This window comes from Ailuropoda melanoleuca, chromosome 10 (genome assembly GCF_002007445.2).
Source record: "Ailuropoda melanoleuca isolate Jingjing chromosome 10, ASM200744v2, whole genome shotgun sequence".
Classification (NCBI taxonomy): domain Eukaryota; kingdom Metazoa; phylum Chordata; class Mammalia; order Carnivora; family Ursidae; genus Ailuropoda; species Ailuropoda melanoleuca.
In genome coordinates this window covers 70,947,959-70,964,557 of record NC_048227.1, presented here as the reverse complement: position 1 = coordinate 70,964,557, position 16,599 = coordinate 70,947,959, and the positions used below count along the sequence as shown (strand labels likewise).

At 35.3% G+C, this 16,599-nt stretch overlaps 1 protein-coding gene across 1 annotated transcript in view; it reads left to right on the top strand.

Annotated features, from left to right (window-relative positions):
* Positions 1-16,599, top strand: part of TRDN (triadin) — a 379,865-nt gene that overhangs the window by 134,026 nt on the left and 229,240 nt on the right. Inside the window, exon 10 of the mRNA XM_034669079.1 lies at positions 12,728-12,805. Within this exon, the coding sequence (XP_034524970.1) occupies positions 12,728-12,805 (78 nt within the window). The remainder of the gene's footprint in view (positions 1-12,727; positions 12,806-16,599) is intronic.

Below are 16,599 nucleotides of genomic sequence, written 5' to 3'. Positions count from 1 at the left end.
TATTAATCAATCTCCCAACAGTTACTAAATCCGTGGTATATACTCAATACTTTTGGTTGTAACAGGAGTTTCAAAGCAGGAGGAGATAACAATTTAGTCAGATTATTACAAGGAAAGCGAAGAACAGTAAAAAGCAGCTAGGGAAGAAAAACAAGAGAAGATACTAATTCAGTACTATATCATATCTGCAGATTATACTCACTATAAATGTCTAAAGATGAGAGGGACACAGAGATCAGGATAGGCTTCCTAACGGTATAGTCCTGGTATTTGTTCAATGCTTACCTTCAGCTTCATTGTGATTGCTATTATTAATTGCTTATAATGGATTTATTACTTATTTAGGTAGTCAAGTTTTTCACTCTAAGAGGTGTAGAATAGTCATATAGGTATATGTACTCTTTATTAATAATACCAAGCAAGAAATCAGTACAGGGTAAAAACTGAACAAAGTAATATCTCATCATATGGAAGGCATTTACATTGCTGTGCATCCTTCCAAATTAGACCCTCTTATACTTCAGTGTCTATCCTTTGTCATTCACACTTAATTATTTATATTATATCTCTTAAATCCCCACTACTCTATTTCATTCAATATTTCTTCTTTGTGGTTGACATGGAACTTTCCTGAAAGAAAAACTGCCACCTACAAATCACTTTCTATTGTAACCATCCACAGTGTTTAGGTAATAAGCATGCGTTTAGTGGCTAAGACTTGTTTGTAACAATTAGAATCTCTTACAGAAAGTGAGAGAAAATAGATATAGAAAAAGGATCAATATTGTCACATTGAAACATCCTGTAAAAAACAACCTGATGATTTAATACTCTTTTATAAGACAGTTGCAGAAGATGTAAATGGTTTCCATTTTCCATTATTCATGATGGGATTATATTAATGATGATTTTCTCCCAGAGGAATATTATTTTTTTGTATAATTATAAATAGCCTCCTGGCAGACACTGGATAAGCAGTGCATATTGTTTTAAATGACAAAATAGTATCAATTATACACAATTTAAAACAGGAAGAGAAGTTGGATGACTTCCAAATGTGTCATTCAAGGGAGAATATATTTGTGAATTTAATTGTGGTGTTAAGCCTATTAAACAGTAATTATTAACATGTTACCATTTATCCTTTATCTTTCAAGTGCAAGTATTGAAATATTTAAGTTTATGTTATATGCCTGTAGTTGAAAAGGTGTGGAATTTTATCATCTCTTTCAAAGTACCTGGTAGAGAATTCTCTGCTAAAACAAAACGACAAATCCTTTGTCTCCTCCTGAGATAAATTCCAAAACCAGAAGGTCGCTTTTTAATTGGCTCTATGATTCATCCTTAGGCTTTTCATATCTCTTCGAATTGCTTGTGAACATGGAATATTTGCATGTGTCAGAGACAATTAACAAAAAAAAAAAGAAAAAAAGAAAGAAAGAAATTTTCCCACGGGTGGAGACAAAGGATAGGACAGTTGCAACATCCCTTCCATTTGCCAAGTCCTGTGTTGTGTGGAAATAGCTAAACAGGGTGGTTAAAAATACCAAATTGATTTTATTTTATATGAATGAGATCCCTGTATAAAAGAAAAGCGACACTGTTTTTTTCAAATGCCATGCAATAGCTTTAAAAAGTATTTCTCTGCATTTGAGGATAAGGAGAAAGGAAAGTCACAAAGAGCCTTGGTTAACATGGCTTACCTAGAGCTGAAGGAAAGCTGTCATACATACGCTTTCCTGCAGCTACCTACCCTTTAAGGATTTTTGAGGATGATCAGAGATGATGATGATAACAAGATTGATGAAGACAATGGAAAGATTTACCATTTACCAAATCCTAAAGGTATGCCAGGCCAGGGGCTGTGTTACACTCTGGACATGGATCATCTCATTGGGTTCTTATCAAAACCTAGGAGTTGGGTTATAATTTTCCCACCTCATAGATTAGGGAATTGAACCAGGAGGAAGTTTCAGAATTTTCTTGGATGGCTAGATATTGTCTCCAGCAACAGGGAGAATTATAAATATATTTTAAAACAGGAGTCACTGCCTCTTAGGTCTTCTTTTTTTTTTTTCCTTCACTCTGTTTTCTAAGTGTTATAGTTTAAGAAAAACTCATAATCTCTGCTTCTCATATAATGTAAATTTGACAAGCACTCCTAAATGTTGTCTGTACAACTGCCAAAGAAAGCAGGTGATCTGTTGGTGACTTTCAAATGTCTTTGTTGGTTGGTCAGTGAAAGGAATCTGGTATAGAAACCCCAGGCAGAGGGGACCATGACTTCATACCCAGGAGCACAAATGGCTTGTCACCAAAATTATTGAAGGAATCTTGGATATGGTTTACTTTTAAATTCCCTGGGATTCTATTAAGTTACTGTTGGCCTGATAAAATATCACACAGCTCCATGATCAGATTTTTAAGCGTATTTTATTCTTAATGGTTGGAGTGACAGCAAATTGAGATGGAGAAGAGCATAGGATAAATTTATCTCTGAGGTTGTTGGTAGGTCCTGAAGTTACTGAGAATGAAAACAACAGATTCAAGCAGTTTAGGAATTGATTTAGCAATCAACCGTGCCAGCTGCTCTCTGTCAATAACCGCTTTGGTAGAATCCTAAAGTCAAACAACCAGAAAAGACAGGAGACAGAAGGAGCCATTATTTGTTCTTCATGTTTAGATAGTTTACAAAAATGTCAAGCCTCCTATCTCTTAAGAAGTGAATTTGTTGTTCTACTTGTAAATTATTATACTATGATCTGCAAATATAATAATTTTGTCTTGGGAGCCATCTTTTCTCTTACTTCCTCACCTTTCTGGTTACTCATATTCCCAATGATCAATAATTTGGTGGGACTTGATTCTCCATCTTTGAGTAAATCTCTAAAGTGTGTTGGGTCTCTCAAAAGTAATACTGAATATAAAGCCTGAACTATGACATTTTGACTTGAGAGCTATGACACATTAAATGTACTCATATTTAGATATAGGCTATGCTATAACTACCTGGTTGGTAGACAACAACCTTCTCAGAACTGATTCGTTTATATTAAAAACAATGGCCAATTAAACTAAATGAATAATAGCCCATTATTTGTTAGTCAGTATGTTAATGTGTGAGGCAGGGCATGACTAGGGATATAAATGAAACCTGATCGTAACTCAATTTGATTAGCTCAAAATTTTATTGAGATTTTGTGATTTATCTTGAAAACTATGCATTTTTAGTTCTACTCAATCATGTACTTAAAATTCACACATAAATACTACATTATAAATACTTGCCGTGGAAAAAAGTTGATTTCTTTTTTTAAGATTAACTAAAGCATATAGTTTATTTCGATCCCTTTAATTTTTTTTCAGTTGTACTGAGATAACTGACATATTATATTAAGTATACAACATGATTTGCTATATGTATATATTGTGAAATAATTACCACAATAAGTTAACATCCATTATCTCACACAGTTACAATTCTTTTTCTTATGATGAAAACCCTTAATATCTAATCTCTTAGCAATTTATAAACAATACTATAGTCACCATGCTGTATATTACATTCCCAGCACTTATTTATCTTATAATTGGAAGCTTGTACCTTAAGGTTATCTTCACTCATTTCACCCGTCCTTCATCCCCTCCACCTCTGGCAATCACCAATTTGTTCTCTGTATCTGTAAGTTCTCTAATGTTAGATTCCATATGTGAGATCATATGGTATTTCTCTTTCTCTGTCTGTCTTATTCCACTTAGCACAATACCCTCAAGCTCGATCCATATTGCCGCAAATGGCAGAATTTTCTTCTTTTCATGGCTGAATAATATTCCATTCTCTCTTTCTTTAGATGCTAGAGAGATAAATAGATTCCTATTTCAGTATATACATATATCACATTTTCTTTATCCATTCATCTGTTGATGGATAGTTGGGTGGTTTTCATATGTTGGCTGTTATCAATTATATGGCAAAAAGTTGATTTCTGGTAAGATGAGCCATTTTTATCTGATAGCTTCTCCTACTACTCAATGCCTTAGAAAATAGGCATCTCCATTTTGGTAAAGAATGTTAGATATTTTTGACATTGGAAAACAACATCTCAGAGTCCTAACTTGAATTCATTACAACTTTGAATATTGAGTTAACATAACCAATGGTCAAAAACATGCATTATTTGTACTTTAAGTCATGTTCAAATGGAACAAGATTTAAAATGTCATTAATAATATCACTTTACTATAATACAGAGCACTGCATTTAAGTTCTGTTTAATTATTATAAAATGATATCATTGACTATAGAATTCTAAAGCATAATGTAACAACATAATAATTGCCTGTAATTAACTGAAATTGTTTAGCACTCACTATTATTCTTAATGTTGTTATATATGTCGTTCATTCCTTATGGCTCTATATTAGTTCTAAAATAAATGCAAAACACAAAGACAACATGCAGTGCTCTTCAGCAGCACTGACAATCTGCATACATGGGCCCTATTCATAAGTCATTTAGGTGAATTTAACAAGTTGTTCAACTTTTTTTATTTTGATATTTGGCACTAAAACACCATTCAAGTTACATCAAAAGGTGCAGAATTATTTCGGCTGAAAAATACCTCAGTGGATAATTTATATAGTCTTCTTTCCACTTGAGGGAACCTTTAGATATTCAGAATATATCGCAAGTATTATATCTTGATTGAACCATTTAATGAAGCTACTTTTCGTCATCTTTGGGCCTTAGCTCACTTTTTCCCCACTAGCCATGGTTAAAAACATTAAGGTTTCACTTGCATGGAAAGATCATTGTTCCATTCACAAATAGGTAAATATTCTCACAGAAAGAACATGCTTTGATCTGGAACTATAAATAATTTAAAAAGGAATAAATGAACGAATAAAATAAATAAATAAGTTTTCATTATTTTGTTGGAAGTATTTTGTACTCAACCAAGAACTAAAAAAACTATAGTTCAGTCTGTTCACATGGAAACATTCTAGAAACCGTGTGACAGGGTAGCATGTAGCAACATTTACGGATTCACTCATTCAGTTAATCATTCATTTTCTCCTTTAATTATTCATTTTCCTTTCCCAAGTATATATTGCTGTTCCAGATTCTGTCCTTAAGTTGCTCATAGTCTAGTGATGATCAGAAAAAAATGGAGGGTGGGAGGATGGGGAGGAAGAAAAGCCCAAGCCTGTAAATAAACAAACAATATACATTGAGGATCAGAAGATAAAGTGCATCCTGGCTGCTCTGGGAACATGTGGAGCTGTGAGGGGTGTGTATAGAAGAGAATCAAGGAGGTGATAAAATAGCCAAGTTTTGAAGAATCACTAGAATAAGTCCAGTTCTAGGAAGTTTCAATAGTGAGAATTTATAATCCCAGAGATATTTGATTAGATAGCAAGTAGGATATTTGCATTCCAAGGACATGAGTGCATTCTAAGTTTTTATTTTTATTTCTTTTCATTGAGACTGCAGTCCATCTAACTTGCCTCATTAATCTCTTTCCCTACTAACTTTGACCTTTGCACTAAAAGAAAAATGTATAATTCGTTTTACCTATTTGCCTCCTTCTTCTATCTTTATTCTCTGTCCCTTGGTTGACTTTGTGTGCAAATATGATTTGCTGTGGGTTTCAGAGACATATGGTTTAGATAACTAGAAGAAACTAAGAAAAGTGAAGAAACAGTAATTCTGAAAATTTTGAAAGCCTCTCACTTGGAAGTCTGTCTAGAAGTGTGGAAATGAGGTCAGATAACAAAAAGATTGATTTAAGAAGTGAGCCTTTTTGATGGGCAGTTGAGGTCATTTCAGCATCTAATTAAGGATAAATAAAGCACTACCCCTGAAGAAAACTATAAAACTCTTTATAGTATGAAGTAAATACATACAGATTTTTAAAGGGTTATGAATCATTGATGATAATAGATAAGATAATTGGCATTTATCTTGGCCTTCCAAATAGATATTAAATAAATAGAAAAATAAAATGGAGTGGAAAAAAATCTTAATCTTAAATTGGATCTGCTCTCAGTGCATAATTTTGTTAAGCTATTTATCCTTCTAGGGACCATTTTTGTTTTCATCTGAAAAATCGGGGTGTTGGAATAGTTGATTTCAAAGGTCTCTCCTACACCCCAAAAATCTATGATCATGATTCTGTGCCTCTGTTTTCGTTAGGTCGCAAACATCAGGTAATCCATCATAATCAAGGTATAAGGATAAATAGAACAATGGTGTGATCTTGAATCACTCTTATTTCCTTTTTTTAGTTGACTGTTCCATGGAAAATTATTTCTACTTCATAAATTGGAGATGAAGAGGAAAAAACACTAATATTACCTTTATCATTTTTAATCAAAAGAATGTATGAAATATGCATTTGGCTACTATTCCATGCTTTCCATCAAAGTGAATATGCAAATATATAACACATGGAAATATTAGGGAAGCTTTTTATCAGGATGCAAAGAAACCTTTCCAGTAGAAACATTTTGGCCTGGAGGAGGTTCTTTGATCTAAGAAGTTGAAGCTTTTGGTGTTTTAAAACCCTTACAGTAGGGCTGTGTAGCCAATTTACACTAAATAATCCACTTGCTTAAAACTTTTCTAAAATCATAGAAAAACTTGAAAATTAATTACCAATGAGATATATTATTGGAATAACCCAATAAAGTAACTATGGCTTCTATTTCAGTGTCCTCTACGGAAGACCTCTGGCAAAATTGAAACTATATAATCCAATTGACAACAGTGACTAAGCAGTTAGTCCATAAACACCCCCAGCTGGGTAAATGGAAAATTCCTTGCCCTTAATTGGGTGTTCTCATTTGTTCCCAGAAGTTCAAGTCAAATGATTTCTTTCCCTCACTTCCTACATTAAATTCATTTAATAGTCCTATTGGGTTTATGTCAAAATGTACTCTGAATCCATCCACTTACCTACAGCTTCTGTGTTTTTCATTGATCATATATTTAAAAATGCCCCCATTACTCTGAATAGCATTCCTTATTACTTTTTCTTGCTACATTTTTAATAGGATACTTATTTCCATCTTACTTATTTGCTATTTTTTGTCTCTGTCTGCTGGAATCTCAGCCCCATGTCTCTATTGTTCACTGCTATAACTCTGTATCCAAGGAAAGTGCCTGGTGCTCAGTAGGCATTCAATAAATACTTATTGCATGAATGATTGAACCTCAACCCAACTAGTCCAAGCCCATGTCACTTCCTCACCTGGGTCATTTCAATAGTCTCCACCTGATCTCTTGCTGCCTGTCATATCCCTTTCTCTGCATCGTTTTTGTTTGCACAGCAGCCAGTAATCTTTTAAAAACCTACATGCCATGCTAAAACCCTACAAAAGCTTACCATCACCCTTTGGACAAATCCAAACTCACCGGAACAGCCTAGAAGACTGATATGAGCTTGTCTTTGTTCTCCATCACCAATGACCTTTAAGCAAGCCAGGCTGGTCCCTAGCTTTGGCTTTTTGTCTTACTTTACCATGTCAAGAATCCTTTTATCAGAAATCTTCTTGAGGTTTGCTCCGTTGTATTGAGTCAGAGCTAGAATGTGTTCCCCTTGGAGGCAAGGCCACTCACTATATTATGCACCTGTGCAGTCTGTGTACTTACACATAGACTTTCATTCTGATTCCCCCACCCCAAGATAGCATGCCCTGGACTGGAGCTGCAACTGCCCAGGAAAGAGCTGCCTCTTAATTTTGCACTAAGCAGGTTTTTCTGGCCAAACCTTGCTGCCGTGGACCGCACACACTCATAAACGACGCATTTTTCTAATTTGCACAAAGCTTCATAGGTTAGTGGAATCCTGCTTCATGGTGACCCAACTCTTCCTTTTCTGTCCAGTTTAGCGTGATCTCTTTCCCCAAGGCTTTATGTGCCTCACCACTCCTTTTTGATGTCCCTACATTACTGGGATCGGAAATTATCTGTCTTGCTTGTTTATCTCCTGTCTCCCTCCATCTCTAACATAAGCTCCTTGACAACAGGGTCTTTCTCTGTCTTCTCTGTGCTCCTGTGATTTCATTTGTCCTGTGATGCCATGAACACTCACAACAGAGATTATTGTTCTCTAAATCCTTAAAACAACTGAGACGAAGTTAAGTGACAATTGCCTGTTTACTGAGTGCCCCCTCCACAAGAACATGTACAAGGGATGCAAACAGCTGTGTAGAATTTAGTGATTCATGAGTGGCACGTATAAAGATGCCTATATGGGAGTAAACACCTCCTTGGTTCACCCGCCTCATATGAACTCCTGAACTTCTTCAGGTGGTTTACTGGTAAGGTTGTCATTTCATGGGCAAATTCACAAACCTGGGTTTATTATATAAAGGGTCTAAAATTTTTGTTTTAATAGATGGGGTGGGAAAGGGAGGAATGGTTGACACCCCAAATCCTTCTGATCCCCTCCCAAAACTATATGGCAAGGGAAAGACACTCAGTAAGGACACTTGGAGATCAAAATGTCCCTATTTTAATAAAGGATACTACTAGCACAATCACATATCTCAACCTAAGATAAAAAACCATATTAATTTTATGATTTGTTCAATTCCAAACTTTAAAAATGTTATTCTACATATTATAAAAATACTCAGTCTAGGAATCTTGTGCAATGCATGCAACCAATGTTATTGCTTTAGCAAACTTAACTATTATTTTCTTACTAAAATCATACCTCTCCACTTCACTGTTAGTCATAGATTCACCACTGATTTTTATGAAACTGAAAGAACAAATAGGAATCTGTACTTACTTTATACATCATATTTTTTAAAAAAATGTAAGTGAATTTTAACTCAATGGTTACTTACTAAAATGACACCTTCTCTATCCCAGAATCTATCACCATTCACTGTTAGCAGTACGGAGGCCTTCAAAGAGTTTATGATCTTCTGGATATACTTGGTACCTCCAGGAGAATGCCATAGTGGCCTAAGGAATTAAATCTCTATCAGGCATTAGAGAAAAACATCTCCTCAACATTTGTTTCAAGATTTAGGGGGTAGGCTTTAGTTGTATAGAAATGTTGTAGGGAATCTCCTTTCATAAAGAAACCAGATGAATTAAATTTTCGTATAGCGAGTTGTTTTTTTACCTCATGTTATCTGAATTCAGCTCCTAGCCTCCTACTTGACTTGAGATTCTGAGTAATTCCAGTCATCATTTCTAGCAGTACAAAGAAAACATTGGTAGCTTAGATCATTAGAAGGAATGCACACTGCCTACTATCCCCAGTGGAATTTGACTAAACCAAAAACAATCAAATTGACTTGTGTGAGAAAAAACTCAGAACAATAAAATATTGGCAGCTCACAAACATGCCATTCAGGTATTATGGAAATAAGCCAGCCCAAATCACTCAAGAAACAAAAATAAAGCCAATTCACTATGTTCGAATGTCAGAGGGATTTTCAGGTAATAGTTTGTAAAATGAAGGGCACCTTTAGAGTTCCAATGTAAATTTCGACAACCTAAATTGTTCCTTCAGAGAGAGTAACAGTCCTCAGGAATTCCAAAGGAATATATTCCTAATAAAATTATAAGCTTCTTTCCTGCAAATGAGTTTTTCTATTTCTGTCACGTTTAATTTTATCTGTTGTTATGTCTTTGTTTATGTACTTCAAAGTCTGTTTCAAGTCCTCTCGTGTAATTAGATGGGATATAAATTATAAATTCATTATTGAAAAAAATATGATTTTGAGTATTTACTACGTGTTGGATGCTGCATCACGTAATCCCCATAACAGCACTAAAAACTCTCCTCATTTTATAAAGACCCTCCACCGAGGACTGGCTACTTCATGAGATGTTCGAGTTTACCCAGACTGTAAGTGATAAAGCTGAAACTCTCACTTACACAAACTCTCACCATTTGACTTTAAACGTAAAGTCTTCATACTAAACAACACTCTTTACTATAAAATTCTATTATTAATATAACATTCTATTAGCATAATTTATTATGTAATATATTTATTCATATATAAAATGGTCTCTGATTTCAACAATATTCTCTGACATTATTTGAACATAAAAGAAGACTTTAAGTCATGTGTCATGCTCGAAGACGACGTATCTGATTTGTTTTGGTGCTCCCTACCACAGCAGAAATTTGTTCTGAGCTAATAATTCCCCTACCAGTGTCACTAGGGAGGCAAGAAGATATCTGGCTTTCTCTTTCTCTTTTTCTTTGATCTACTTCCCCGCTGTGTCCCTTGCCTCACAAGGATACAGTCAGCCATTGTGGGGGCATACTATAGTTGGTTACAGTGGTAGAGAATTTCTATTATAAACTGGATATTACACTTTCTGCTGCAGAAGGCACCAGTTTGTTTGTTTTAAGAGTCCTCCATATTTCGGCATCCATGCCTTGTTCTCACCAGATTCTCTCTGTGTGGAATCCCTTCCTCGCCTCATTTCTTTACCCAGCAAACTCATTTCAGGTTTTTAAGTGCAGGTTACAGGTGACCTCCTCCAGGGGTCTTTCTGCAGCATCCCCTCTGTATATATTATTCTCATCATCACACTGTATTAGAGCAATCTGTTAGAATGATCCAAGTCTGTTTTAGTCAGTATATTGGATACCTCTTGAAGGGAGGGCTGGAGTTTAATGTTTTTGGTATTGGCAAATAATATGCTCACTAAAATGTTTTTAAGATAAAATAATGACTTTATAGTTTCTCCAGGAAAATCTAAAGATATTTTAGAGTATAAATTATGAATAATTCCCCCGCAAAGAATTTTGTTTTGAAATAAATTTCTAGAAAGCTTATCAAGACTCTAAAAGATTGTGATTTTTACAACATCGCTGTTCATGAAAGTATATGACAGGGAAAAAGTGGTTTAGATTGAATAGGAACCATTCTATGAAGATATTTTTTAAAGCTTCAGTATTTGGAAACGATTGATTTATGGTCATGGCCACTTGTATTTTAAGCTTTAATCATTTAGTTAACTTCTTCCTAAATCTAGATTATCCCTAGATTTAAGAGGTACAAAATATCCACCTACCTTAGAAATAGTTTTTCAAGAACAGCTCTCAAGCAAGACTTGGGAATGGATATTTACTCCTTTGACTTACAAAGAAGGTGGAGACTCAGGATGGAAGCTTCATGCTTCTGTCCCACCTTCAGTCATGGACCCTCTTATAAAAGATGACCCTTTTCTGGCGGTAGGCAGTCTGAAAGAGGCTTTAAGCACCTCTAATCCGGAGCCTACATGGAAATTCAGCTCCACTTCCTATTCCTGAACGGCCTAAAAACCTGTTCACTTTAGTTTTCAAACTGTAAAGTGAAAATACACCTACATCCTAAGGATCTTGTGAAGATTAAATAACTTAGTATATCAAAACTGATTGGGATTGTTCTAGGCACAGAGTAAGAAGTATATAATGTTAGCTAGGGAAAAATACTGAAGATCGAACTTTTTTTTTAAAGTGTCCAGCCTCACCTTATCTTTGTAAACTGAAAGAGGAACTTGCATGTTGCAATATGTTTCTATCACATCTCTGCTCTCAGGAGGAAAAAAAAAATTGATAATATGGATTGATACTTTCCTAGGTATATGGCCTGCATGTTATGAAACAATGTGCTTTTGTACATACTTGGACATGCTCAAGAATCAGCCTGAATGGGTCTAACAATTCTTAGGAAATCCTCTAATGAGTGGAGACTAACCTCTATTTGGCATGAGGGCCTGGGCTGCTCCCCTTTTAACCACACAGAACGTGGTGTGTGCCACTCCAGTAGCTCTGCTTGCTAATCCACAACTCACCAGAGCAAACTAATTTTGACAAATTCTAAAAAAGGAAAACTTCCAGTAAGCAGGCAGTGCTGCTGACATTTGATAATATCTAGTTGTCAGTGAGATTTTAGAAGGTGCGTATGCCCACGTCAATTCCTGGATTTAAAAGAAACACACGGCAGAAATTTGTGGAAAGAAAATTAATGATAAAACATTTTGCAAGCATTTCATATGGGATCATATGTTAGTTAATGTTTACAGTTCATGGCCTGGATGGTTTTGGTTAATTAAAGAAATCACTGGGGATAAGGAAGCACTCAGAAACGATTGTGGGTTTTTATACAGTTCATAATAAGCCCAGAGACTTGAGGGAGCCTTTCAAGACTCTATAAAACTGAATATATTTTCCCTTTGGCCCATTATTTACTTAACTGCAGGTCATTTATTTTGGCAGGAGAAAATGTACCTGTTCAATATCAAAAGGCCCATGAATTTTAACCTTCTTTTATTGCCCTATTATATCATTTGAGAATTTTTAGTTAAATGAAAAAAAATGGTGATTTTCCTCTATATTAGGAGTCCTCTCAGCTTCTGTGATTTTAGTTTCCATAATTTAAAGTGCATACTGAAAATAAATTGCTTTATTTGATTGCATGTAGATTTTCCATTAATGAAGTCCAGTAGATATATTTAACATTGTATATACATCTATGAAAAGTAATATATTCAGAAATGGCTCTGAAGATAACGAAACCTGTGTATGTATCCACTTAAAGATCTCACCTAATAAAACTTTTCCTATTGCATAATAATATGAATTTATAGTTTGGTTTATGAATTATGCATGTTGGAGACAGATCTAGCTATTTTAGTCGTGGATATTAAATTTGTTAATACTCCTTTTTTTCAATACTTACTCCTACATTGTGTGGACAGGACAAAGCCCAGCCTTACCGCCTCCATTACCAACAGAACAAGCTTCCAGACCCACTCCGGCATCACCTCCTCTTGAAGGTAAGTATTTTATTTTTCCTAAGGTCTTCTCTGTTGTTGATGAAATAGAATATAGAGAAATAAAACAAAATAGTAATAGCAGAAACAATAAAATTTGTATTTTCTCAAGTAGTTTTAGTATGTCTAAGCTTCAGGTTACTGTTCCTGAAATTACAATTTGGTGCTTTTTGGAAAACCAAAAACTTCCTCTTAAGATTTTATATTGGTNAAATTACAATTTGGTGCTTTTTGGAAAACCAAAAACTTCCTCTAAATTTTATATTGGTAACTAACAGTTTCCAGAAGGATGACCAGCTTCATACCCTGGAAATCAAGGCAGAAAGTACAGGGACAAATGGACAGGACGTGCCTTGCAATTCTTGAAGTTTCGCTACAACTTGACCAATTTAGTGTCTTAAGACTCTAGTGCCAGAGTTTTTGCATTTGAACCTGTGTTTCCTCTCTTACCATTTGTGTAAATTTTTGGAAGTTACTTAAATTCACTCTTCACAAGTTTTCTCATCTATAAGGTGGGTCAAGAATAGTATTCATCTCATTGAGTTATTGTGAGGATAAGATGATGTGTGTGTGTGTGTAGGAGTTTATGAGTGCTTTATGAAATTAGTAGCTAATACTACCACTAATAAATAGTTCATCAAAACACAATGTTTCAGGATTGGCAAAATTAGAAGAGGCAAATGTCATCATAATTAATTTTGTTAGAAATTCAAAATCAGTTGTCTTCACTTATTCATTCAACTATAATTTATTAAATCCCAACCATGGGATCACATCAGGTATTGCCCAAAGAAATGGGGAATCAGAGATTAATAGAAAATACTTCCTGTCCTACCAAGACTCAGGTTACAGATTTAAAATTAAAAGTAATTAAAGAAAAAAGAAAGAAAAAAATTTAAAATAAATAGATAAATAAAAGTAATGAAAGAGGAGCCAGATATAAAACACAAGTAACCAAAGCCAAGAGCACCATTAGTTTTTTGCAAGAGTACAGATCGAGGTCTCCTCAGACCCTCACAGCACCCCTTCCACTCCTAGCTCTGTCAAACACTGAAAGAGATACCAGCCTGCTTGTCCAAGTTCTATCCCCATCTGTCCAAGAACTACCCCGTTGACTTTGGTCACCCTCTGAGACTAGAACATTCATTTAGCAAGAGGCCCAAGAAGTCACTGGTAGCAGAGAAAGAACTGTCTGGGGAAAAAAATTCAGGGTCCTAGGATTTGGAATGTAAGAGAAAAAAACCCCAGGTGGCCGCACCCTGTTGTGGGCCGCACCCACAGACTCCTAGACCTAGGGCAGGATGTAGCCAGAGGAGGGCCCATAGAGCCCTGTAAAGCACACAGCGGCATGAGGTGACCTGGTTGCTGGCTTCTAAGAGGTGCACTGATTACACAATGTGATACGAACCAAAAAATAAATCAGTGGTGAATACCATGGAACTTAGAGAAGGGAGGGCATAGCTCTTCTTGGAAGAGGTGAATAGGACCCCAGGAAAGGCTTGTCTGCAGAGGTGGCTGTGAAGCTAAAGTCCCAAGAATAGGAAAGACTGAGCAAGGAAGGCAAGAACATTACCAATAAAGAATTGGCATATGCAAAGGCATGGAGATGAGGAAGAAAGGGATTTGGTCCAGAGAAGCATAAGTAGTTCAGCATGTAGAGAAAGAAGGCATGGAGAGAGTCTGGGACAACTCATAGAAAGGCATGCAGAGGATAGATTGTGACGTGCCTTGTAGGCTAAGCTTGGGATTTATTTGTATCTTTAAATTTTTATTATAGAACATTGAATATAAAGTAAACCTGCAATATACTCAGCAGATACATTTATCAACATTTTCTATTCTTGCCTATCCAACTTTTCTCTTCTTTCCTTTCTTTCTTTCTTTTTCTCCTCATTGTGTTTTGATTTCTTTTGCAAGTCTCTGCCATCATGCTATTTCACCCAGCTAAGGAATTTGTATTTCCTTTTAAAATTTTTGACAGATTTATATGTTCAAAATTTAAAAGTTACAAAAATTATATAGGGTAGAAATTCTCCCTCCTGGCCCTATGCACCAACTACCCAGTTCTCCTTATAGGAAACCAATGTTCTTTTCTTCCAGAGAGATTCTGTGCATATGCAAGCACAAATATTTCCTCCTCAGCTAAGAGATTTTAACTTTTTTTTCTATAGAAGACAAGGAATTCCCCGTGGATGGGATAGACATGTTCATTTTAAAAGATCAATTTGACTGCCATCCTGTTGGGCTAGACAGGTGACGTGAGATTGGTTACAGGCACTGAGAAGAGAAAATAGTCCAACCAAGTTGCAAAGCAGGAACTAAACACTGGTGTAATGGATGGAGAAAAGCAGATAGATCAGAAAAGTATATGGAAAGGCAATCAATTGGTCAAGGTATCTGATTAATATAAATAATGAAATGCAACAAGTGGTAAGAATGACTCCAGCTTTCTGAATTAGATATCCAGGTAGATAGAGGTGCCATTCACTAAGACAAGAAACCATTGAATTAAAACAGGCCTGGGGAGGAGAAGCAGGAAGGTGATGGGTTCAGGACAGATGGTTTCCCATGGGATATCCAGGTAGAATTACTGAGCAGGCTATTCTAAATTAGCATATGGAACTCAAGAAAATATTATATGGTTGTTATCTGGAATTATATACTCATGTAACCTGTCCTTTCCTCTATACCCTAAGTATCTTCTATTCCCCAAACCCCATTCCCGGATGAATCTCCAATAATGAGGAAATGTCTGAGAAGTTCAGTTCATTTCATGTATCCTCCAAACCCCTCCTACAAAGGGGGCCTAGGCATTATTGATCATTTCTTGTTACTTAGAGAGATGGTGGGAACCCTGTGTCTATAAGAACAGTATACTGATTTATAGGCTGTGCTCTAGAATCACACATGCCTAGATCCAAATTCTGGTTCTGCCACTTTCTACCTGGGTGAACTTAAATGTGGTAACTACAGTTTCAGCCTCTTTATTGGTAAAATATTGATACTCATATTAGCTATCATAGCGAGGTATTGTAAAGACAGAATAAAACTAAAATGACTGCAGTTTTTATTATTGTGTTTGATATTAATGAACTTAGGAAGTTCTCCTTCTATCACATTTTATTGACTTAACATCACTTTTCACACACAATAGTTTGCAGATCACCAGCATCAAAATTAACTGCAAAGCTTGTTAAAAATATATATCCCCCCCCATCTTAGATCTAGTGAATCAGATTCTCTGGCAATTCAGAGGGAAAAAAAATCTCTATTTTTAACAAGGTGTTCAGTTGAGTCTTGTACACATTAAATTCTGAGAACCTTTGGTTTATGTCCATGTGTAAAAAAGATTTACAGATCCAACCAATTGTTTTACACCAGACACCTGAACTTGGTAGCCTGTTTCAAATAGTCTTTTCTCCATTTTATCTATATTAAATTAAGTTAATTAATTAAAATAAATAAATTTTAATTAATTAATTTAATATATAAATAACTTATTTAATAATTAATCCATTTAAAATTATAAATAAATAAATTTAATCTGAATGCCTTGGTGAGAGATGCATTATCCAATTGACTACAGACCCAATGATCCTTTTGACTATATGTTTATGTTCCACAGTCAATGGCCAGGGAAGAATTTGGGTAGCTGGTCAGGCGATGTTTTCCTTAGGTAGTGTTCTTTTTTTTTTTTTTTAAAGATTTTATTTATTTATTCAACAGAGATAGAGACAGCCAGCGAGAGAGGGAACACAAGCAAGGGGAATGGGAGAGGAAGAAGCAGGCTCGCAGCA